General features: G+C 52.7%; 1 protein-coding gene across 2 annotated transcripts in view; it reads left to right on the plus strand.

Moving 5' to 3' along the window:
* MTOR (mechanistic target of rapamycin kinase) overlaps window positions 1–25,280 on the plus strand; it is a 120,087-nt gene that overhangs the window by 71,484 nt on the left and 23,323 nt on the right. For both annotated transcript variants that reach the window (XM_025477154.3, XM_049107286.1), the window contains exons 29-36: window positions 8,227–8,302; window positions 11,597–11,736; window positions 17,390–17,490; window positions 19,255–19,370; window positions 20,571–20,648; window positions 20,841–20,948; window positions 24,290–24,415; window positions 24,508–24,639. In XM_025477154.3, coding sequence (XP_025332939.1) covers window positions 8,227–8,302; window positions 11,597–11,736; window positions 17,390–17,490; window positions 19,255–19,370; window positions 20,571–20,648; window positions 20,841–20,948; window positions 24,290–24,415; window positions 24,508–24,639 — 877 coding nt within the window. The remainder of the gene's footprint in view (window positions 1–8,226; window positions 8,303–11,596; window positions 11,737–17,389; window positions 17,491–19,254; window positions 19,371–20,570; window positions 20,649–20,840; window positions 20,949–24,289; window positions 24,416–24,507; window positions 24,640–25,280) is intronic.

The raw sequence follows: 25,280 nt of genomic DNA on the forward strand, positions 1-25,280 counted from the left end.
GGACAAAGGGAGGAGACCTGGGCTTTCTCCTAAACTGACCCAAAGGACAGAGGGTCTTTCATTGCAGCCCGAGGCCAAAGGGGGAAGCTTGCAGTAGTTCACTAGTGAACGTCTGCCCCTCCACTGTATCTGGCTCAGCCTCCGGGATGCCCAGAAGGTCATGGGGCCTCTCTTGTGGTGAGTCCGAGAAGCCACTTCTGAGTTCTATGTACTGTGGAGGCGGCGCGGCCGGGGGTTGCTGCAGGCAGTTAAACCATGTCGCAGTGCTCCGAAACCTCGAATCCTATGCCCAATCCTGATTCAGAGATGTCAAAGTGCATGGCTTACAGCTGATGAACCGTGACAGGCGCCGGGTTCTGCCCCACAGTCCCCTCTGACAGTCTATCTGGTGATGGCATATCACTGGTGGGGACACCGCTGGTCTCCAGATCTTTGGATCACCTCGTAGGCCAGGAGTCTTGGCAGCCCAGTCAGTGTGTCCTGGTCATCTTCCGTCAGCCTGTCCTTACCCTGAGGGAGGCTTCTTTTCTCTTCTCCCCAATTCCAGAATGAACGTTGGCATTTCTGCAGCGTGGCCTCTCCTTACGGAGCAGGAAGCCGTGTCACATCTGCTTACTCAGTTACGAGGGGAGCCCAACTCCCAGATCACTAGACGCCAGCTCGTGTACCTTCTGTGTCCCAGCTTATCCCCACGAGAGCCTGAATCTTAGACATCGGGGGGAAAGCCAGCAAATCAGGATTTTAGCCAAAATATCAACTGTGCTTGTGAGTCAGATAGTTGAAAATGAGCTTTGGGTTCACCCGAGCAGCCCAGCCCAGTGTTGTTCCGTTCCTCACAGCTCCTCTTTCTACTCGTGTCCCTCGGAGCTCTTCTTTTCGCTCTGGATCCTAAGAAGCAGTAAGGAAGAGAAAAACCTCCAGGCATCACCCTAAAAGGAGCAGTGCTCATTGTTGTAGAATAAAAAGATAATGGCCAATTTGTCAAGAAGTGTTGACAAGAAAGATAAAGTTGGAAGTAATTAACCGGCTGACATGCTGGGAGTGATGTGTCTGCCAATGGCTCCCTAAATCAGCCGGAGCCTTGGAACTGTGACAGCCATTCATCATTTTTACAGCACGCCTCTGACAGGCCCCCGGCTTGGAAACCCGGCCAGCACAGATCGTGCGCTTTGCCACTCCAGGGCCGTGCGGCCTCTCAGTGACTTACTCCAGATCGGGCTAGGTACCCGGGCCCTACGTGCAGCCGGGGGCGGGTGCCTGGAGGTGATGGGTCACGCGGAACAGCTTGCCTGGCTTCTCGCTGAGCGCCGTGTTCATCCTCGGGGTGGGCGCTCTGATCCCCGTCTGATGGCAGACTTCCGCTGGAACATCGCTGAGTGTACGTGGGAGAGCGCTGGATGTGCTCCCGAGCACCTCGCCTGGTGCCGCGCTGCCCACCGCCAGCCAAGAAGGTGTACCCGGGAGATGGGTCACCGGCGTGGGAGCCGCGGCAGGAGGAAATCCTGGAGCTCTCCCAGGTAGTTACTGAGACGGGATCAGGTGGGAAACATCTCGGTTACGTGCAGAAGCAAAATACAAAGTTCTATGAGTGCCCTGCTCACCGCTGACGTCTAAAGTACTTACTTATTTGTATAGAACATGCCTGGGTGAAAACACTGTTCTGGAAAGGGGATTAAATGGGAGTGACATTTAACAAAAAGGCAAACCTTTTCCCAATCTTAGAAGGATAGGATTGTTTGTCTCCCCTGCACCTAATCCACGTGCCCACACAGCTGTTAGCACTCTGTCTTTTTTAATTCTCGAGAATTCCCTCCTTGTGACATACAGATTTAGCGTGTCCTGGAGGTGCTGAGGCAGACGCGCTGTTTAAGCTGCAGCCGAAGGAAAGGGGGAAGATCAGGCAAGAGCTCTTTGCCCTTAAGACACTCTGGACTGAGACGTCAGGAGGCCACTGGATTGTCCAAGGCAGGCCACCTCTTCTGCATCACATCGTCTCTTCTCTGGATGCCTCAGGTGCCCTAGAGCACCAGGGGCACCCCGTGTCCCAGCTACGAAGCCTCCCGATGAGGCCAGCCTCGTCTTTGTTAACATGCAGAGAAGTTAAGTGATTTTTCCTGAGTTCCTGAAGCAGCAAGAGAAATCTGACCGTACCAGAGCCAGGGGCGCTGCGGTCCCCCACCACCTCCCTCCGACCTTCGGTGGACGACTGAGGCCAGCTGGCCTGCCTCACTTTCCTACAGCCTGCCTTTAAATCGTCCTTCATGGCCTTTCTCCGGGTCCCACTTCATGTGCTCTCGGGTTGCCTTCTGTCTTCGCTCCCGTCCCTTTGCTTTCCACTATCTATTCAGGAGACTGTCACCGCCTTGAGTTCCCCGGGGTGACTGCCTGGGAAAGGCGTCGGGGCCCAGCCTGCTCCGGATCTTCCCGGCAGGAACCAAGCCGTTCTGTTTTGAATCATGCTTGGGGCACAGAGCTCAGTCTCGGGGCCAGGAGAGGGGTCAGGGAGGGGTCTGGAGCAGTCACCCCACCTGTAGGCGAAGCAAGAGAGACTGCTCCATGGCGCTGGTGGTGACCCGGGGCAGGTCCAGCCTGGCCCCATCTTGGCTGCCGCGGGGCTCCTCGGTCAGACCTGCCCAGGTCCCCTGTCGGCTGGGTTGCGTGTGTCACCAGCCTAGCGCTAAGGGAATTCAGAGAATCCTTCCTTGACGGGGAACCAAATAAAACACAGACTGTGGTCTGCACTAGAAACAGGAGAGAGAAGGCCCAGAGCTATTTGGGAAGCGGGTGCATAACGTTCTCATAAATTCCTGTCGGGAGCACTAGGAAAGCCTGAGCGGTCCCCCAGATGTGACCGTAGATGCTCCTTATTTGACTGACTTTCTGACCGGCTCGGGCTCTGCTCTTACAGCCTGAAGGTCGCTGGGGCACCAAGGCTGAGACACCGAGAGACCAGGGCGATGACCGAGTGAGCCATAAAGAAGTAATTCGTTCTCAGGCCACGTGACTGGATTTGACATCAGTCCAGAAACCTGTGGAGCAGTGGCTTCCAAACGCCTTCAGGAAACCACGGAATTCCTCGGGTGGCAGGAATGGCATGTGGGTGGCAAGCCGGAGACCCTCCCGCTGCTGTGGGCCGGCATTACGCCCTGGAGCTGGCAGTGCCTGACGCTTCCGGTCAGCTCATCCTGCACAGGAGAGCTCGACGGGGAGAGCCACGGCCGAGTACACGGGCCGCCCGCCCAGCCCTGGCCCTCGGCCGTCGCCCTTGCTGGGGCGCCTGCGGAGGCCACCGGAGGAGCCCCTTCCCGTCTGAGTGACCCGCTCACCCTGCAGGCTCTCCCCGCTTCTGAAGAGGGATTTGGGGAGAGTGTGGAGGGGAGGCGCCTGGTGTCCTCTGCTGTGGGAGGCAGCGCGGCAGTGTCTTGTTCTAGTTCGTTAATCCAGCCCAGCTCCGGAGAGCATTTACCTCAGTTGCCAAGAATCTTCCCAGTGTCTAGTTCTCAACTCAGCCTCCCTTGATAAAAACTAAATCTTGGGGGACACCTGGGGGCCTCAGGGGTTGAGCGTCTGCCTTTGGCTCAGGGTCCTGGGGTCGAGTCCGACGTCAGGCTCCCTACGGGGAGCCTGCTTCTCCCTCTGCCTGTGTCTCTCCAAAATAAATAAGTAAAACGAGTGAAAGTGGACGCACCGTGCAACCACCCCTTCGCCCCTTGCTGACCTCCCTCGCTGGGTTTGCTTGTCTCCACCATCCTTGTGTCGGCAGGTTCAGTGGCGGGTGCTGGGATTTAGTACGTGGATAGGCCGTTTCTGGTTGCTCGGTACACGCACGACTAAGTTCTCCAGTGGCTGCTCCCGCTGGAGGCCGGGGCAGAGCGCAGCTGGACCCCACAGCGCCGTGCTCTTGGGGGCTCGGGGCTGCCCGGCCTCCAGCTCTCCCAGCTGGTTTGTGGCGAGATCTTCCCACCCGGCCGGGGTCGGCAGGGTCTGCTTTGCATGGGAAGCACTCCCGCCGTCGGAATGTCCGGCCTCGTTACGCCCACAGCAGTCACAGGAGACGGGCTCGCAAGGGAGCGTTGAGAGAACGCGCTCAGGGGCTCCCAGCTGCCCCATTAACAGGAGCTCGCCAGGGGCCTGGGAGTGAAGGCAACTTCTTCCCATGAGCCAGCCTCTCCCTCGACTCCTAAAAATCACGTCTGAGTTTGCAAGGGGAGTTTCAGAGGACAGCCTCTTGTCACCCGAGTAGGCAGCTTACGCCTACTGTCACCTAATCGCTCAGCTTCCGGAAGACGGTGCAGCCTGCACTGGCTGTGCGGCCCCAGCCCCAAGCAGGCGGCCTTGGAAAGCCCACCGGGGCGGCCCGCTGGCGCGGGTGGGGGGTCTCACAAGGCATATGGGCGGCTCATGAAGGGGGGAGAACCTGGGGCCGGAGGAGGGCGTCAGCCTCGGCGTCCCTGGGGACGTGGCCAGGAAAGGCCGCAGGGCTGCTCGTCCGCGCGGCGCATCCAGGGTTGGCCAGGTGCTCCCGCCGCACACTCTTCGTGTTACTGGGTCCCCACGGCCGTGTGACAGCCTGTGATCTTGGCCGCAGCCGGGTCGCGTGTGGCGTGGAAAGGTCGGTATTAGCACCGCCTTCGCCGAGGTGGGACGACCACGTGAGCAGTAAGCTGCCCGTGACCTGGGGACCCCTTCGCGGCTGTCCTGGTGCATCGCCTCCCCTGATGGACCGCCAGAAGGGGTGGAGGACGGAGAGAAGTCAGGGGCCCAGGCAAGAGCACAGGCTCTGCGTCCCGGGTGGTGGCGGCTTCCGGCTCCGGGAGGTGGGGACACAGCTGCGCTCTCCAGCCTCCTTGTGGCCCACCCGGGGAGGCCAGAGGGACAAAGTCCTGCAGGAAAATAAAGTGGGGACAGGGAGGAGGAGAGAATAGAAGGGGGCTGCAGCTGGTTAACGCACAGGTCTCTCCTCGGAGCCATCGAGGGACGTGTGCACCAGCTCCTCCCCTTCGGGCCCTCGATTCAGGCCGGGGACCTCGTACTGGGAAGGGACCCTTTCTCAGGCTGATCCCACTCCCTTTCCGTGTCTGTGTTTAGTCATCTAGTCGAAGTTGTGATTTTGCAGTGATTGTCCCTATCGGGAGCCTCGGGCCGCGCCTCCCGTTTTCCTGGCGGTTGCTGAAGACCTGGTCGGTGGTTCCCCCAAGGAACCCAGCCCCCTCTGTCCTTCGCGCTGGGCTCTGTCTGCGGCCTCGCTCCCCTCCACCCGCGTTTAGGTGGGACGTATGGTGCTGGTGACTTACTTGGACTTTCCCATAAAGGAGTGGGGCCATATGATGACTTTTGGTTGTTTGTGTGTGTGTTTTTAACTTGCAAAGCTGCGTTTGTCCTTAGAGGAGGGCGATCGAAGCTGGAGCAATGTTAAGGTGAAATTCCTGCGTCTCCTCTGCGGTTCCTAGTCGCTACTTCTTGATTTGGATCAGTTTGTTGTAAAGCCCTCCTTTTCATGTATCATGAGTGGGAGAACGGAGTGGGGAGGGCCTTTTGCTTGTTTCTTGTTTTGTGTTGCTTTTGTCCCAAGTGAGGCAAGCTTTGCCAGTGTTTGTAATTTGTTCCCGAGAATCGCATTTGCTGCAGAACACAGGATTGAAGACATTTATTGAAACTCCTGGATTTTTAGGTCTGATTTGTGGAGTTAACTTATTTTGCTTTAGGTAAGGAGCATACTGCCTTCCTCCCCAGAGCAGTCAATACCTATGCCGTGGCCATCCTAGTCGTCCCCTCTGAAACCCAAAAGAATATATAGATGATATAATTACATGTATTTACATGTGGCATATAAATATACATGGACTCCCTTTCTTGCCTTTTTACGCTTCTAAATTTTTATTGGGTTCAAGGAACTAGATAATCACAAGTTCGTACCTACTAATATTGATTATTAATACAGCTCACCTAGCCCCCAGGTGAGTGAGCTTGTTAGAAAGGCTCATAAGGGGCACCTGGCTGGCTCAGTTGGCGGAGAGTGTGACTCTTGACCTTGAGCCCCACATTGGGTATAGAGCTTACGGTAGGTAGGTAGGTAGGTAGGTAGGTAGGTAGGTAGGTAGATAGATAGATAGATGATAGATAGAAATTTTTAAAAGAACCTCATATAGGACTTTCTGAAAGAAATCATGATGTTATGGCTCCTCTTTGAAACTAAGAACATTTCTGAGCCCCGCAGCAGACTGACTTATAGGGAACATTCTGGCTCATTGCTTTGCACAGAAGTACAGGTGGGTCTGCCCAGTGGAGCCCACGAGAGTCGCCTGCCTGCCATGAATAAAGGAGAAGGACGTCTGTATGGTGACTCTGGCCTCCCGTTGCAGAGCCTGGAGCCTGGGCCCCTTGACAATCTGAGTAAGGGGCCCAGGATGAGTTTGGAACCTGCACTGATGATTCCCTAGTGCTGGCTCGAGTCTCGGCCTTAGGTGTGCACTTTTTCTGTACACAAGCCTATAGCCATGTATGTAGCAACCTTAATTCTTAGACAAAATCAGGTGAAGGAAGAGGCGTTTATCGGGCTCTGCTTCACAATTTCATACCCTTTATCCCATTTTGTTCTCTGAAAAAGCCTGTGGAAGAGGTAGGATTAGCCACATTTTATAGATGAGAAATGTAAAACTCAAAAAAGGTGTCTTGCTTATGGTTGTAGAGCTTATACGTAGCAGAACTGGACCTCCAGGAATGCAAACCCAAGCTTTCTGACTCCAGATCCAAAGCTGCTTCACCCCGCACCTCCCCTTAACAAAGGAGAGTCACAAGGTTGCTTCAGATCATACAGAGACTGTCCGCCATTCATGGTGGGCCTTAGGGAAAATTGCTGCACTTTCAGGCCTGGGTCTCCCCCAGGAGTGAAACAAAATTGAAAATACCTTTCCTGCCCACTGTCTTGGGGATGCGTGAGGTCAAAGGAGTGATAGGCTGGAAGGATTATTTGAAATGTGCTTTGTAAACATGAGGCATTAGATTATTACTTTCACAAATGTTAATGTCTTTGGTTTGACAGATTTTGGGCAGTTCCTTTGTGGTTTTCTTGGAATAAATGTGGAATTTGAATTTCAGAAAAATAATATTTATACCAGCAATCTGTTGCCATATTACCATGTTAAACCTCAATCCTGGAATTTCCCAAAACCACTTAAAAATTCATTCTAATCAGATAGACAGTTTGCACTTAGGGCAGTAAACTGGATCCCTCACTCGTTAGAACAGCCTGGACTCCCAAGCTGGACTCTGACGGCTTGCTCCCCGCCTGAACAGAGAACGTCACCGTTGGCCCCTGACTTCCTCGGGCCCGCTCCATCCCCCGTTTCCTTCCTGAACATTAGCAGCCACTTAGTTGCCATTTGCCCTCATATGTACGTTCCTGTTGGAACAAGGGTGTCAGCCCTGCTGCTGTCCGGCTTCCAGGACGTTCTCCACAGCCTCTCTGTTAACCGGCTCCAGGCCCAGACCGTCACGGCTCCTGCCCGCTTGTCCCCATACATTACAGTCCCCCAGTCGGTCCCAGTGGCCGCATGCTGCCCACGGGCGACAGTGTGTCGTCAGTGAGAAACCTCGCTCTGCCAGACGTGGGGCGCCCGGGCCGGGTGGGCTCTGCAGCAGGGGGCTGGCCCTGGAGGAGGGTCTAAGGAAGAGTGTGACTGCGGAGGAGACCGGTTCTGTCAGGGGAGCAGTCAGATGCTTGCACAGCCACAGTAGCCGGGGCGCCCTGTCCCTACCGCAGGAGGCTGGCCTCGGCGCCACCGCCGTGTCTCATTCTCTGGGCAACTGATGAGAGGTGGCGAGAGCTAGAGGTTCAGAGGGACCTCATCTGGTTGTGTTCGACGCAGGGCCGATTTTGGACGCAGGCCTTCTAGGTTCTAGGGGACAGACGCATGCGGCCCGGCTGACCGTGTCTGCGAGGAAGCCCGTCTGTGCTGGCGGAGAAGGGGCCCCACAGCCAGTGAGGCTTCCTGTCTGCCAGACGCTGCGCCCTCAAACCAGGAGGGTGGGATCAAGATGAAATCATTCCTTAGCTGAAGTCATTCGGGCTGAGCTCGCTGGGTGGTCGTACAAGTCGGTGCTGTCTCTGCACCTGCAAGACACTGTCCCCAACGTGCGGGTGAGCCATCCGCCTGCGCTGACCCCCACGCCTCCCACCCACCCCCCTGACGTGAGTGTAACCACCTCTTCCTTTTGTTTTCCCAGCATTAATAATAAGCTACAGCAGCCAGAGGCAGCGGCCGGGGTGTTGGAATATGCCATGAAACACTTCGGAGAGCTGGTAAGTGCCTCGTTCCTTTTGGAAAAGCAAGAGGTAGAGACATGGCTAGGGAGGCGCTCGGCCACACCCCTGAGAAAGTTGCTTTCTTTTGTCTTTCTCCCAGTCGGCAACGTCCGATGCTGACTTTCCTGTATCGCGAGGATGAAGGCTGTGTGGATTCTGTCCACACTGAATATAGCTCGTGAGGACAGGATCTGATGAATAGTAATAGCTGGTGGATTTCAAACCCCTGGCGTGTGCCCGACCCTTCCGGTATTTTCTGTTCTCCATCTCACTCAGTCCTCGCAAGGGCCCTGTGAGTAGAGGTACAACCGTTACCCCGTGCGACAGGAGAGGAGCCTGTGGTCCCATCAGCACAGCAGCCTTGTCTGAGCAGTGAATCCGTGGCCGGGCCAGCACCTGAACCCAGGCCGTCTGGCATCACCTGTATGACCCCAGCCCGAGTTACTGTGTGTCTGTCTGTGGCACCAGCATCGCCGCTGGCCCACGGTTCCTGCTCAGTACCTATCTCAGAAGAAAGCACGGCCAGTTCTCCAGAACGCCACGTACCGTGATGACACGTGCCGTTGAAGAGCTGTTCCACTTGGTGCATGCTCGCATAGCTGCCTCTCTCCTGCCGTCTCTGCCTTATATCACTAGTAAACGTCTCCATTACCCTGTGTGGCCCTGGCGGTGCTCTGGTGACTCCCTAACCATATATAAAGCATTGACCTCATCAACTCAGCGTTGACTCCCCGGAATGTTAAGTTCTGGGTCCATTCGATGAGCCTTTCGTGAGTCATGGAGGCCACTTACCCAGGTTTGCTGGAGTCCAGAGCCCGGTGTGTGAGAGAGAAGAGATCGGTGCTGCCTCACAGGCTCTGCCTCACACGGGGGCTAGGAAGTTGGACCATTTTGCCGTCCTGAGTTCAGATCTGTAACTAGACCACGATGGCAACTCTCCTGATGACAGCAGAAGGGACTGTGTCTCATCCACCTTTGCCACCATCCTCGGCGGAGGGGGCCCGTAACTCCAGGCAGAGACGCCCCTCCTTGGGTGACCCTGGAGCGTGGGCCACAGTAAGCGCCCCGAGAAGCAGGGATTCGCGAGCATCTGGCGTTCAGGTGGTCTGCCAGCGGATAGCTTATCCCCCGTGGCTCAGAGGACCGGCCCTCGGGGCCAGCTCCTCCGTCTCCAGGCCCTTAACGTGGCCCTGAGCGCCAGGATCATCGCTAAGCCCAGGGTGGATTTTCTGTTATATTTAGGTAGCTGAAGCACATTAGGCTCGACAACGATTTGCCTTTTCTTGGCAGAGTCTGCGCTTTCTCAGCACAATTTATGTAACAGCAATCCCATTAGGATCTTGTGTGATTCATTGCTTAAACCTTATAGTTTCTGCAATCTATTGCAACTCAGAATATCCTGCCCCCTGCCTGACCTGCTCCATATGCCGCTCCCTCTGCCTTCCGCCCGTTCCTGCCGAGCGCCTGCCATCCGCCAGTCACGGGCCCCTTTCTCTTTCCCACCCGGGCAGAAACCCAAAATGGGAAAATACCAGCGTTCCTTTTCAGTTTCAGCATTTTTCATTTGATGCTGTCTTCACAGTGACGCCTCTGAAGGACAGTGACTCTTCTGTTTTCTCTCTTATATTCTTCTCAACAGGCTTAGAAAGTGAAGTTCAGGTAGTTTCACCTGCCACAGAGCCAGGTGTGCCTGTGTTGGTGAGCCGTGCCGTTCACGGACGCTGGGGCGAGGCTCGTGCAGGGCCCGCGGAGGGGACTGGCCGTGCCAGAGACCAGCGAGGGGACATCGGCATGAGTTCACAACCGAAAGTAGAAGTGACCTCCTTACAGAGGTTCAGGAAGGAAAGGTCCTTTCAGCGAGCTCAGCAGAGTAGCGGTCAGCACGTGTACCACGCAAATACCGGTTTTATTTAGAAAGGAGAGGAAGGGGGATCCCTGGGTGGCTCAGCGGTTTGGCGCCTGCCTTTGGCCCAGGGCGCGATCCTGGAGTCCTGGGGTCGACTCCCGCGTCGGGCTCCCGGCATGGAGCCTGCTTCTCCCTCCTCCTGTGTCTCTGCCTCTCTCTCTCTCTCTCTCTATGTCTATCATAAATAAATAAATAAATCTTTTAAAAAAAAAAAAAAAAGAAAGGAGAGGAGGATGGTGGGGGAAATTCACGTGGGGCCTGCATCGAATACAGATTCCACTGCAGAATCGTCTTGTTAGCAGGATCCCTGGAGAGCCACTACCCTGGCCTGGTAGGGAAATATCCTCTTTCTGAGCTGGAGATAGAGAAGCCCAGAAGACCGGCTGAGGGGGAGGCCGGTGGGGGGCAGGAAGAGACACAAAACAGTCCATCCCCTGACCACTTAGAGAGCCGGAGTCTGTGCTCACGTGGCCAGCACCACGTGTCAGCATGGCACACCATCTGCCCGGGTGATGGAAACCAGCCTTTGGCCCCTGACACTGGTGAAGCTGCCAAGCGCTGAGCAGGAGGGAACATTGGGTGGAAGGAGGAAAGGTTTTCCAAAGAATTTTAAGTGGCAGTGTTATATTGTGTTTTAAATCATTATTTCCTGAAAGTTTAAAAACGCAGAGCATCAGGAGCTTTTAAAAAGCGAGTTATTTTCCTCTAACAACTATGCATAAAGGCTTGGTCTTTCTGGCCCCGCCAGGAAAGTGGCTGCCATCCCGGTCCTGTGGCCCGCCATCCGCAGTCCAGCGGATCCAGGCCGTGGCATCTTGCAGGAGTCCTGGTCGGGGCTTCCTGCCGTCGCCAACGATTTCCCCTGTTGTTGCCTCCCCACATGCGGAGCTCTGCGGACCCTGGCGTCTGGGCAGGAAGTGATGAGGCGTGGACACAGCCTGCCATCTGCTCCTGGATCGTCCCAGGATCGTTCTGTCCGTGTGCCAAGTCACCAGCATTCACACCACCCCCAGACATAGCTCCAGACGTTCTCAAGTTCTTTTCAACCAGAGCCAAGACGTATGGGGATGGGTGAAGCACCTAGCGCCTTAGGAAAGGCAGTGTGGGGATCCCTGGGTGGCGCAGCGGTTTGGCGCCTGCCTTTGGCCCAGGGCGCGATCCTGGAGACCCGGGATCAAATCCCACATCGGGCTCCCCGTGCATGGAGCCTGCTTCTTCCTCTGCCTGTGTCTCTGCCTCTCTCTCTCTCTCTCTGTGACTATCATAAATAAATAAAAATTAAAAAAAAAAAGATTTAAAAAATAAAAATAAAAAAATAAAAAGGAAAGGCAGTGTGTGGCTTGCTCTCCACGCCCACAACAGCCTCTTTCTTTTCCACTTGGCAGGAGATCCAGGCTACCTGGTACGAGAAACTGCATGAGTGGGAGGATGCGCTGGTGGCCTATGATAAGAAGATGGACACGAACAAGGATGACCCCGAGCTGATGCTGGGCCGCATGCGCTGCCTCGAGGCCTTGGGGGAATGGTGAGCTGCGTCCACACAGCAGCCAAGTGGCTGCCACCGATGTCCTCGCTGGGGTTTTAGGACTGGAAGGGCTTCCCCCGTGCAGAGTTCTCACCTTAGACCCTTATGTTTGTTTCACCTGCTACCTTCCTGAGAATCATCTACCACCTGGGTGTTTTGGGGTTTTTTTTTTTTCAAACTTAAACTGTAGTGCTCTAGGACAGGAGAGGCTCAGGTGAGCCCCTGGGATCTATACCTGCTCCCTCTTGAACTCTGACTGGGAGGACCTCAGGTTCTTACTCTGCAGCCTCAGTTTTCTCTTTATTATCTCTTGTTAATGATTTTGGAAAAGAAGAAAAATTCCTGCCCTCTTGAGATGCTTCATCTTTATAGAATGCTTGCTTCATGCCCAGCACTCTACCAGGCTCCAGAAAGACAGAAAAAAAGGCCTTCCTCCCATCGTGGGACTCGTGAGACAAGCACATTGCAGATAGTAAAGCTGGGGAGGACAGTGACAACAGTGTGAGCAGACAGCTTTGCAGGCCAGCGGGAGGAGCGAGGTGGCCTCGCCGTTCTCCCTGGAGGAAGGAGTAAGACTGAGGCGCAGCTGAAGGAGATGGGGGTGGGGAGGGTACCCCAGCTAGAAGCAACAGTAACGCTTACCTGAGAACACTTGACAAGATCTTGGTCTGGGAAGCCTGCGGGGGACGTTGAAGTAAACCTGGCCCCTATTCTGTTTGCCAGCCTCTAAGTGCAGTTTTTAAAAATAGTTGAAACAAAGTGCCCTAGTATCATAGTGAGATATTTTACGGTTTTAAATCGTTAAAATGCCATTCCACTCCCCGTGAGTAGATGATCCAGACTTTCTCTGAGACATGAGACCAAAGGTCCCATTTATCCATTCAGCCAGTAATTATTCGTGGCCATTATCTGCACCGGGCCTGAAGGACGCAGTGGTGAGCAGGACAGACCCAGCCCCTGCCTTCCCAGAGCTCACAGGCCAGACAGCTGGGCTGTCGTGATACAGAGCGAATACGGTCATCAAGAGGAAGCACAGGGGGCCGTGGGAGATAGGAAGGGGCCCCGATCCAGGTTTAGAAGGTTTCGGAAGGCTTCCAGGAGGAAGTGATACCTAACTGGAATGTGTGCGGTGAGGAGTGAGCACAGTGTGTTCAGCATTCTGAAAGTCCAGCATGGCTTGGAGGGTCGGGGGTGATGTGGAAAGGTCAAGGTGAGGCAGGAGAGGTAGCCAGGGCCCTGATGCTGTGGGGCTTATATGCCAGGTGAGGGGTTAGGGCTACTGACAGGCCATCCAGGGACTCGGACAAAACCCTCTCGGAGCAAAGTAAGAGAGTGAATTGAAGGGAGACCAGAGAAGGGATGGCAGGACCAGCTCAGAGGCCCAAGGGGACAGATGGTGGGGGTGGAGAGGGAAGGGGCTGTTTAGGAGGCGTGTTGACAGGATTTGGAGGCTGATTCGATGTGGAAGTGAGGACAGAAGGAGTTACAGTTCTAGCTTCTGGAATAAAGGCAAGACCTTCCAACACCCAGAGCTCCTCAGAGGCCAGATCAGCCCAAAGCCTGAGGCTCCCCACCAAGCAGGCCTCAGGGGCCGTCCACGGCCTGCGCCCCCCCTGTGGATCTGCCCCAGAAGGATTTGTTTTTTTAATCTACGTTCTTACATTCGTCTTTTATTTTTAAAGCATAATTTTTTAGAAAGGATAATGGCACAAAATTCACTAGTACAAAACAGTGACAGGATTGTGTAAACCAAGTCTTCTCCTTGTCCCCCGGCCTCCCTGTGCCCCGGGCACCGACCCTGTCCTGTAGGTTTCAGCGACGGTCCACAGCTGTGCACCTGTGTGCATTAGGACGGTGAGCCCTGTGCACCGTTTGCACCTTGTTTTTCCACTTTTAACATGTATGAGCCACTCTTTCACATCACTGCCTACAGGTGCTGAAGGGCCGCGTAATGTTCCACTAGGTTAGTAAACGGCAGGCTACCTAAATAGGCAAATGTAGATTTGTTTCGACATTTTATAGCTTGGACAATTTAAGAATGTTACTGGGAAAAAATATTAAAGGAAGTCTTCTGAAAAGAATGTCCTCCCACTACACATTCCTTCTGTGCCTAATTATAGACACTCTTCGATAAATGATTGCTATTTTTGTTTTTTAATATAAGGTTGTTACTGTATTCTTAAGATAGGAGATGTAATTGTACCGCATGAAAATTTAATGTCAATGATTTTAGCCTTAGGCATTGGATCACACATATACAGATAATCGTTCTAAAATTACTTGAAATTAGTTTGTCTGGTTTAACCATTAGCAGGGAGATTCAAGTACTTATTTCTGTAATTAGCATTCACACTCCTTCACCTCCGTGAAGAAGCATATCCTATCAGACCTGCCTCATTACTTTGTATAACTAAGGATTGGGGGTTTTGTTTTTGTTTTCTGATGTCCAGCAGGTATCTAGAAACTGCACTAGCCACTAGCCAAGTATAGCTATTTAAAATAAATAAAATGAGATCCCTGGGTGGCTCAGCGGTTGAGCGTCTGTGTGGGCCCAGGGTGTGATCCCGGGGTCCTGGGGTCGAGTCCTGCATCGGGCTCCCCGGTCTCTGCCTCTCTCTGTGTGTCTCTCATGAATAAATAAATAAAATAAATAAATAAACAAACAAACAAATAAAATTAATCATTCAGGTCACACTAGCCACATTTCAAGTACTCCATAGCCACACATGGCTAGCAGCTACCACAGAGGTGCAGATGTAGAACATAGAACATTTCCATCACTTTCCAAACTTCTTTTGGACAGTACTGATCTAAAGCAAAAGAATAGTATGTTGAGAAATAGCCACATTATTTCAAAAATAATTTTCTTCCACTATCAAATTGGTTATCATGCAACCATGTTATTAAGAGAAAGATTAAAAAAAAAAAAAAAAACCACAAGGGGTAAACATTCCTAGAATTCAAGTCTAACCAGTTCCTAAAATGTTTTAGTATCTCTCTGTTGGCCTTGGGCTTCGTGTAAATGTCACAGCCGAGCATCCAAGTCTTTGTGTTGTGACTCCAGCCCGTTTCTCAGTGAACTTTACCTCATCATCTGAACTCTGGCCAAACTTCACTTTTGTCCAAACCCCACAGAATTTGTTTGGTTTGCATTTGTTCATTCACTTTGCCGAAGTGCCCACCTCCTCCTCTGCTCCTTTTTCCACTTTTTGAAACTCTCCCCACCTTTCAAAGACCACCTGTCCTGTTTCTCCCTCCTTGGGACCCTTCCCAGCCCCTCCCGCACTTTAGGAATTAATGACAAGCACTTCCTTCCACAGGTTACGTAGGGATAGCTTGGGTGTATGGAAGGACTTTCTTACTTTTTTTTTTTTTTTTTTTTAAGATTTTATTTATTTATCCGTGAGAGACACAGGCAGAGGGAGAAGCAGGCTCCCTGTGGGGAGCCCAGTGTGGGACCCGATCCCAGACCCGGGATCACACCCTGAGCTGAAGTCAGATGCTCAACCGCTGAGACACGCAGGCATTGCTGGAAGGGACTTTCAATGTGACTCAATCTAATCCCCTGTGACACTCAGGGAAGTTGACTGTGTGAGGTCGACACAGCCTGCCTGAGGGGTCCCGAGGGCAGGTGATCCGGGTCTCCTGTCGTGGCAGGACTCGGTCCCCAGTACCTCTACTCTCTTGGAGTCATTCCAGTTTCATAATTACCTATAAAGTATAAGTGGCTGGTGATGCTGACCACGGGATTTAGAAATGCAGCAGACTGAAAGGGATTTTTAAAAAGATGAAAGAAGCAGAATGCTTTTCCCGATCATCTTACAGTGTGCTTGTGTGGTTGGCTCGGTCAGTTCCATCAGCCGTGATCGGGGGTTCCCAGGGAGCTGAGAGCCCACCCCGCCCCCCATGCTCCTCTGGCTCCAGGAAGCTAACTACAAGAGCTCGCCCCCCAGCCCCGCCCCAGGGCGCACACACAGCCCTACCTGCTGCCACAGTGAATGCAAGTAAGCAGCTCCCCGCCCTGCTCCGTAAGGCGGCCTCTGGGTACCGGAGAACAGACTGCTGGGGAGCGAGATGATAGGCAGCCAACCAGTCAGGTGTCCACGCGAACGGATGCTTTCTGAGCTTCCTGCACGGTGCCAGGTGGGAGAGTCACAGTCTGGAGGGTTCTCTCCCGGTGTGCTCAGAGGGGTCAGAAGACAGATCCTGGTGTTTGCCCCACAGATGGTCTCATATTTTTTATTCATTAGATTTTGTTTCCCCCTGCCTTTGAGAGTTCGAGTTCAGTATTCTTATTTGTAGCAAATGCTCATGAGAAGGGAACCCACCTCTGTGTGCTGGCAGCTGTTGACATAGCCGTGGCCCGAAGGCGGTGCCCGTTACATCAGGGGCCACTGCTCCAGGATGCTGCTCCTGGACTGCTCCCTGTTTTGTCTTTGGAGGTAACAGTTTGTGATGTCTCATACTGAACTCACTGCCTGCCTCCAGATGAAAGTGAAGCTATACCCCAGACCCATGGCACAGAACTGGGTGGTCCGGAGAGAAGGCTAGAGGACGGTGAGTCCCCTGCGGCCACCAGCTGTGCACATTACAAATCGAGGGTTGGAGGGACCATCCGGAGATGAGATAGCTTTCTCCCCTACGTCCAGGAAGGACCCCGGGCAAAACCTGCTGCTGAGCCAGTGGTTCTCAAACTGTGGCCCCTGGGCCACAGTCTCAGCATCACCTAGAATCTTGTTAGATGTGTGCATTGCTAGCCCCAGTGCAGAGCTCCAGAGTCAGAACTCGAGGGGTGACACCCAGCGGTCAGTTTGACGGCACCCCGGGGTTGCGATGCAGAGGCAGTGTGAGCACTGCTGCTCTCGGGTCAGCCCTCACGGGGCCCAGCAGGGGAAGGTTTCTGGGTGTGGATGGCAGGAAGCCAACATCCACCTTCATCCTGCTCCGTCCCTGAGCTTCAGTCAGTGCATAGGGCTGCCCACTTCCCCTTCCTCTCTTTGATCTGAGCTGTGTATTGAGCTAGAATGTTGTGTCCCTGGCTGTCTGTGGCTTCAGGTCTGTGGAGCACCATTCAGATCTCAACAGCCATGGGAGTTGTGCAAAATCTGAGTGAGCATCTGGATTTTTGGTGGGTGTGACCGTGGTAGAGCCTTCTTCCTTCTGTGCTGGCTGCTTTCGCTCGAGCCTCATCTCAGACCGCAGCCATTTGTCTCACACTTTTAGGAGCCCATTCCCCCTACAGCTTTGAGCCCAAAACGAGGGTCCAGATGTGTCTCTTCAGATTGCTTTCTCTGTAGGCCTGCGAGGGGGAAGAGCCGCAGTTCTTGGCATAGGACAGAAGCTGTTTAATATTTATGAAGGGGGCCAGGACATTTCAGATCACAGAGAGTTAGACACAGTCCCTCTCTTTGATAAAGTCAACTCGCAGACAAGTCGTAAGCCACTAGGCCATAGAAACAACAAATCGCTGACCACTTCTCCTATATTTTAGGACCCAGTCAAGGGTGCTTTTTATTTAAAGGCTCCCAGTTTTGGGCAGGCCCTCGTCAACCAGTCCCGGTGGAGCCCAGCTTAACCCAGAGGTGGCGAGGAAGAGGAGCAGATTATGGAGGTGATTTCAGCTAACCCAACTCTATGGTTCTTCTCCTCCAAGGGGGCAGCTCCACCAGCAGTGCTGTGAAAAGTGGACCCAGGTTAATGACGAGACCCAAGCCAAGATGGCCCGCATGGCTGCTGCAGCTGCGTGGGGCTTAGGTGAGAGGCTTCCCTCGCCGGCACCCCAGGCAAGGTCGGGGGAGGCCGGGGGCTCACGTTCAACAGGGAAGGTGCTGTGGCTCCAGGTAGAGATGTCAGGTCCACAGAAGTGTGCAGCGCTCTGTACGCACACGCACCTCTCCCAGGTGTCCCTTCTAGCTGGTGACCACGACTAACTCGTGAGACGCAGGTAAAAATGGCCCTTCCTGGTGAACCCAAGGAAACCGGTGAGCAAGCAGCAAACTCGAGATATATCATGGGGTTTGTTTGGTATCATTTATGTTAAACAAATTACTGGGCCATCTTTCTGTGTTATAAATAAAATCTACAAGTAGAAATTTCCTACCTACTGTTCTGGTTCCACTGTCATTAGCCTCTCTCCGTATCTTCTGCTGTGCATGAGGCCTCCATATTTGAATCTACATCATGATACGTTGTGGCTGCTGGAGCTCCAGCCATCGTGTCTGTAACCCGAGCAGGAATAAAGAGAGAAGACAACCTTCTGCCTTCTCTCATTTCTTAACTGTTATTCTAGAACTTTCCTAAAACATATAAAAGTGAAGAAAATAGTACAATACATCCCCATATGCCCTCACCTTCTCCAACAGTCATAAACATTTTGATAATTTTGTATTTTCTGTTCTCCTTGCCCAACGCTCACCCACCTTATTCCAACTCCCTGAGTATTATAAGGCAGAGATTTCCATTTAGTCCAGCAGGCACGGGTAGATTTCTGACAGCAGGCGCCCGCTGAGAGGATTACCCTCTATTCGAGAGATGTTCTCAACGGGAGGGGAAGGAATCCACAGGCTGTTCACCTATGGAGCCCAGAGGAAGGTTATGTAACCTCCTACCTCCATTCCATCCCTCTGGAGTCACAGAGCTTATATCCTTCCCGTTCATGAGCTCTGGGCTGGATCCAGAACATTTTTCAAAAACAAATTGCTTCCCGAGGAGTCATCGTTTGCCATTTGCTTTTGCCCAGAGGCACAGAGAATGAATGAGCCGATGGTCTGGAGTGAAGGGCAGTAAAATGCCTTGTAAAATCAGCTGCCCTGCAGTTTGCAGCTAATGAGGCTGATATCTTTTCTGCAGATGGTCTTGGAAATGTTGGCGTTTGATACCCGCTCACCCCATCGGGGGAAGCGAATCTCTCTTCCCGGATGCAGCCGTTTGCCCCGTCTGCCCTGATAGAGCCCACCGTGCTATGACCGAGCCCATCTTTCTGTTACAGCACAGCCTCTTAAAATATTTCTCTCTTCCCTCCTGAGGCACAGGTAGTGCCAGAGCGAGGCGGGCAAACTATCTGTCTAATCCTGCCCCTGTCTGGGTAACGGCCGTGTTCAGTTGCTTAGGGGATAATGTCATTTCCAACATACCGTTGAAGTGTGAGCTGCTTTGCGAGTAGGAAGAAAGCCATTCCATCTCACCTAGGGGAACCGGAGAGTTCTCTAGGTTAATGAGGTGCTACATTAAAGCCTCTTGACATGTAGGCTTGGCACTCACGCGGATCCTCCCATCTTTCATGGAAGCCCCCGGGGCAGCAATGGAGGCCTGTGTTTGGAAGACAGATGTGGCTTTGTTTGTTAGATTGGCTCGCGCAACCCCATGGAGTACAGAGAGTCTCTGTAGGGTTTTGATACATCGGGCACAAGTTTGTCTTGTCTGAGCCCCAAGCTAAATGCAAGTAACGGTGACAAGGCCTGTTTGAGCTGCTGCCTTAGCGCAGCGAGCTGACGGCCCTAATGCTTCTGTGTGTTGTAGGCCAGTGGGACAGCATGGAGGAGTACACCTGTATGATCCCTCGGGACACCCACGATGGGGCATTTTATAGAGCCGTGCTGGCGCTGCATCAGGACCTCTTCTCCTTGGCTCAACAGGTAAAAACTCACGTGTAATCAGAGCATCTCACAAAGAAGATAACTGTGTACCCCGTCAGTTCCTAGGCACGCGGTGCCCCTAGAAATGGGCTCACGTACTTCAGTTCTGGTGTTTGGCCCTGTGAGCTCATTAGATTCTAGGCTTTGGAGCATAGTACTCCTACGAGGACTGCCGGCACGTCCGCCAGAGCCCCTTTCTGCTCTGAGAGGGACAAGGCACCGTTTACACTGTTCTGGAATTAGCTTCTCGGGTCATCTCTGCATGCCGTGGTCACTTTGCCAGCGATCCTCATAGTGGAGAGAAACTGGCTGTTTCCCCAAGGAGGCTTTGGACAGCAGCAGTCCCCTCTGCAGCAGAGACCGGCCACTGGGTTCTCCTGGCTGTACAGCTATGTCCCAGCTTCTAGGCGATGACCTTCCAGGAAAGATAGCACGTATGGGAAAATCCTGTGCTGGCTCGCAGAATGAAAGAATGAGGTCATCACATCCTGACAGGCGCTGGGCTGTCTTGGCTGAAGTGCTGGGGTAAATGACCTGAGCACCTCAGGGATGAGGATGCGGTCATTAATCTCAAACATTCGAGAAAGAAAAGCTCCACGTGTGAGGTGTTCAGTTGATGAAACAGAAGTCCCCACCCGCAGTCCTGTGGCCGTGCTCCGAGCTCGGACTGACCCCAACTGAGGCCTGCGCCGTCCGAGTCGTGGGCACAGAAGCCCCCGTGACATGGACAGGATTGGGCGTTCTCTGCTGGTAGCAGAGGGCTCCCTCGTGAGGGCAGGATGCTTAGGAGCCAGTGACGACCACGTGGAGCCCCTGGGAGTTCGCACAGTTGAGTTTCACAGGTGTGTCCAGCTTTTCTTCCAGAGAAGATGGAAGCAGGCAGGTCCACACTGGCCTCTGGAGGTGCAAGAACACAGTGATTCCGTTTCTAAGCCTACACGTTCCCTCCCCGGTTCCCAGGATGCAGGACGGGAAGCTTTCGGTTCTTACATGTTTTGTGTTTTCTGAGAAATGGGATAATGTTCTTTAGCCTTACAGATCTGATAAAAGGTTTCTTCCTTTCTTCAGCGAACTTCTCTCTTCATCACTTGATTTTTAAGCAGTGAGTAACCTCCAGCTCACTGGCCAGGCTGCAAACACAGCACGACCCCTACCCCGAGGCCCGCGCTCAGTTCTGTGGTTCTCTTGTTTCCCTTCTAGTGCATCGACAAAGCCAGAGACCTGCTGGATGCGGAGTTAACTGCTATGGCAGGAGAGAGCTACAGTCGGGCATATGGGGTGAGTGTCGAACGTTTAGAGGCTCATTTCAGTTCTTTTTTCAGCCTGGGCTAGAGCACACTCCCAGGCTGCTGGGAACATGCCTGTGTATTCTCAGCAGATACCCTGTCACCAGAAGGAATGATTGCAATGAATCCTGGCTTTTGGATTGTTGATGCAGTATTAAGTCGGAATGTGGTTTGCTTCCACCAGGCCATGGTTTCTTGCCACATGCTGTCCGAGCTGGAGGAGGTTATCCAGTACAAACTTGTCCCCGAGCGACGGGAGATCATCCGCCAGATCTGGTGGGAGAGACTGCAGGTGAGCCTGCTAGAAAGCCCCGGGCCGCCCGCCGCCTCTCGCTCCCCTGCGCTTGCTCAACACGCACTCGCTGCCTCCCCACGGAGGCTGGGGTTGCAATCGAGGCAGAGCCCCCAAAGGCTGCGCACCTAAGCCCTTAGGGGTGAGCAGATGACCAGCTCTCCAGCCTGCGCCGACCCTTCTCTAGAAACACGAGGAAATGTCCTTAGTAAGTGACGCTTCCAGGCAGCCTGTTGGGAATCTTAGCCTCGGGATCAGTGGTTCCTGGCCTCAGCTGCCCGATGGAATGACCTGCAGAGGTTTTTAAAATCTGGATTCCCAGGCCACTTCCCAGACCAAATAAAAGAAAACTTTTGGGGATAGACCCGGGATCAGTATCTTTTCAGCCACCCCACATGCTTCCAATATGTGGCCAACCAGAACCACTGCTCTAAATCCACTCACTGGCCGCCGGCATCCGGCTTTTTAAACGGGGCTGCCTCGTGTTTCAGCCAAGCAGCCCCTGCCGTTTACAGTTCCTCAGGCCAGGGTCCTCCTCTGTCTCTCTTCAGACTTTTTTTTTTTTTTAAGATTTTATTTATTCATTCATGAGACACACAGAGAGGCAGAGACACAGGCAGAGGGAGAAGCAGGCTCCCTGCGGGGAGCTGGATGGGGACTCGATCCCGGGAATCTGGGATCACGCTCTGAGCTGAAGGCGGGCGCTAAACCGCTGAGCCACCCAGACGTCCCTTCAGACTCTTTTCTACTGAAGTTCCTCTCATGGAGAAACCTCTCCAGGTCCTCCGTCGGTGTTTTCATTGTACATCGTGATCACTTGAGTGTGAGGAGCGGTCAGTTCCAGATCTGGGAGTCAGCGGTCTTAAGTGTTCCTGGAAGCGACAGCTCTCCCGTTCTGTGAGTCGGTAGGAGGACACGTTCAGAAGCTGCTCATCCCCCTGCACATTGTAATCCGCCTCCTCGGCTTTAGACTGTTCTCTTGGCCCATCCACACCTATTTCCAAATTCTGTCTCCAGGCCAGTCAGGGTCTGGGGTTCCAGGCCCCTCAGTAGGCCGTGATAAAACCTTTTCACTCCAGGCTGCATTCCTGTCTGGGAAGCTCAGGGCACATTCCACTGGCAAGGAAAGAGCAGCGGGCAAAGGATCGTGTTCGTGAATACAGTCGTTTATGCTCTGCAATGAGCACATGCAGTTCTTTCATATGTTTTATTAGCAATTATGAAATGCCCAGTGAATGTTTTGATGGAAAATTGTCTATTGGACACCAGAAAAGAATTCCACAAAGCAAGCATTTCCCACCTGACTTGTACATGCCTCATTTTTTTTTTTAAGTGCCCATAATGGGGTGAAGTGTTTCCACATCAGAGATGTGGGGAGTCTTCCGCCATCCTAACAAGGGCGACTTTATTCAAATAGAGACCCAGACCGGGGTGGAGTAAACGAGTGTAGGGGAGGGGAAACCCATGTTTGACTTTACCACGTCCAAGATGCTGTCATCATCTGAGGCCTTCGTGACTTTCCTACCTTGAGACAACAAGATGCTTTTAGGCTTACAGGGGCCAGATTATTTCAGCATCTGGAAGAAACTAGCAGATGGTGAGAAGTTCCCAAGTCACCCAATGTACTTTTTCCTGTTTTTATAACTTTCCAAATCACTGTTGTCACACTTAATGGGATGGGAAGATATGGTCCAAGGCCTGAAAATAAAGCATTAAGTTTGTGGTAGAAATCTGGCTCTCATGGATGGCTTGCTGTCAAAGTGCTCACTGAGCCGCCTTGGTTGGATGGATGGCTGCCACTCTGTGGTCAAGTCATTTAAGTTGAAATCCCCTGCCAGAGTCTCCCGTGGGGCAGCTTGAGAGGTCAGCCCCACTTGCCTTGGGTTCTCTATTTAGGTCATGCTGGATCCTGTCACATTTAAAAGCCTGCAGCTATTGTTGCTAGACTCTCAGGCTCACGTCCATGGAAAACTGCTCGTTTGGTCCCATCCACCTTTCAAATAGACCTGTCGCTGGAGCCATAAGCCCTGCTCCCCGTGGTTTGTCTCCGAGTCTTTGTTGTTGGTTTTTTTTTTTTTCTTTTTTAAGATTTCATGTATTTATTTGAGAGAGTGAATGAGTGAGCACAAGCGGGAGGGAGGCACGAGGGAGAGGGAGAAGCAAACTCCCTGCCAAGCAGGGAGCCCGATGTGGGGCCTGACCCCAGGACCCTGGAATCATGACCTGAACCAGCGGAGCCCCCCAGGTGCCCCTGAGTCTGACTTCTTACAGCTAGGATAGAAGAGAAGAGGCTCCCTTACCCTCAGTAGTTTTTGATATGATACTAGCCTATCCCTTTTGATAATGAGTCGTTCACCCTGTTTTTTAATTAAAAAAATATTTATATGTGTGAATGAATGAACGCTTTTCCTTCTATATGCAGTTTTTTTATCTGAGGCAAATGAAAATGAAGCAGAAAGAATCTAGACAAGTCTTCATGGAGGTTTAGGCATCAATAACTTCAGGACTGTTGATGCCCCTACTTACAGGCAGCATCATTTGAAAATTTAAGTATTTAAACTTCTGGGATCCCTGCGTGGCTCAGTGTTTCAGCGCCGCCTTCGGCCCAGGGTGTGATCCTGGAGACCCGGGATCGAGTCCCACGTCGGGCTCCCTGCGTGGAGCCTGCTTCTCCCTCTGCCTGTGTCTCTGCCTCTCTCTGTGTGTCTCTCATGAAAAAATAGATAAAATCTTTAATTACTTAAACTTCTTTTATACTTACTTCATCTTTCAAATTCTGAATGATACATTTTTTTGAATTTTATTTTTGAGTAATCTTTATACCCAACGTGGGGCTCAAGCTCACAACCCTGAAATCAAGAGTCACACCGTACCGATGGAGCCTGCCAGGTGCCCCTGAATGACACATTTGAAATTGAATTTATCAGTGATAGTCTCCCTCAGCCAGAGATCTGAAGCAAAAAAAAAAAAAAAAAAAAATCAAAATTAAACATGCATTATTTACAATCCAGAAAAGAAATTAATCTAATTCATGCTGCCCTCCTTGTAGCCCTCTGAAGGGGGTACCGTGTTCACGCCGTGTTAGCGGTGAGGCAGCTCGTGCGGCTCACACGGAGGGTAGGCGGCAGGGCCGGGATTCGAGCGCCAGAGCCTGTGCTCTCCGGGTCCTGCATCCTGAGAGCTTCCGGAGACGTGTTTTTCTTCACTGTTCCCTTCACTTGAGAACGTTGCGGTTGTAAAAATGAATTTCTTTTTTGATTCGAAGCAGGTTTTGCTATTGCTTGTTGGGGGTCAGAGCTGTAGTGGAGGGTAAACCTAGTTCTCCCTCTCGAATGTACCAGGGCTGCCAGCGCATCGTGGAAGACTGGCAGAAAATCCTCATGGTGCGGTCGCTGGTGGTCAGCCCTCACGAGGACATGAGGACCTGGCTCAAGTATGCCAGCCTGTGTGGGAAGAGCGGTAGGCTGGTGAGTAGCCCCCACGCAGGGTGGGCGGGAGGCTGCGGGGGACGGCGCTCCCGGTCCCCTTCTCTTCATAACCGGCCCCTCTCCTTCTTAAGGCCCTTGCTCATAAAACCTTAGTGTTGCTCCTGGGAGTCGACCCATCTCGGCAGCTTGACCATCCTCTGCCAACAGTGCACCCTCAGGTGACCTACGCCTACATGAAAAACATGTGGAAGAGCACTCGCAAGGTCTGTATCCCCATCCATCCAACAGTAGACCACAACTCTCCAGAATGCTCGCTAACCGGCTTCTCACAGCCTTGGGGCCCAGAAGGAAACAGCATCCAAACCCGGGTGCCAGGGAGTTTGCTCCTGTTAGGAAGCTGTTTGCCCTGATTTCGAAAGTGAATCCTATTCGAAGGCATGCACGTATACCATTGATCCAACTATAGGGTGTGGCCACGGTTATACCCATTAGCAGACAGAGGATGCTGGAACATACCGCCAAGAGAAGGTGGGCCGTTCGGTACCAAAAATGCAGCGTATTTGTGAAAACATAGACTAGAGATTTCACAAGACCAACTTGGTTTTTCAGACTCCTCGTCTCCTTTCCAATCATCAGTTGGGATTCAGAGGCAGCAACACCCAGGGTATGATGCTGAATCCAGTAGGGAGCGTCTTCTTGGAGCCAGCATAGAATTCCTCTTAACTTTATTTACAGACGAGTCCTTCCCTGGACAGGGAAATAGAGGTGGTTCCTGGTGTGGGTTTTGGTTTTATTTTTTGAAATGGTCTCCCTGGATGATGGTGATGATTAACGAAAAGTTGGCCCTGGAGGCAAAATCAGCACCTGCTTTGGCTCCTCATCCCCTTTACCAGGCGGAGAGAGC

This window comes from Canis lupus, chromosome 2, assembly GCF_003254725.2.
Source record: "Canis lupus dingo isolate Sandy chromosome 2, ASM325472v2, whole genome shotgun sequence".
NCBI lineage: Eukaryota > Metazoa > Chordata > Mammalia > Carnivora > Canidae > Canis > Canis lupus.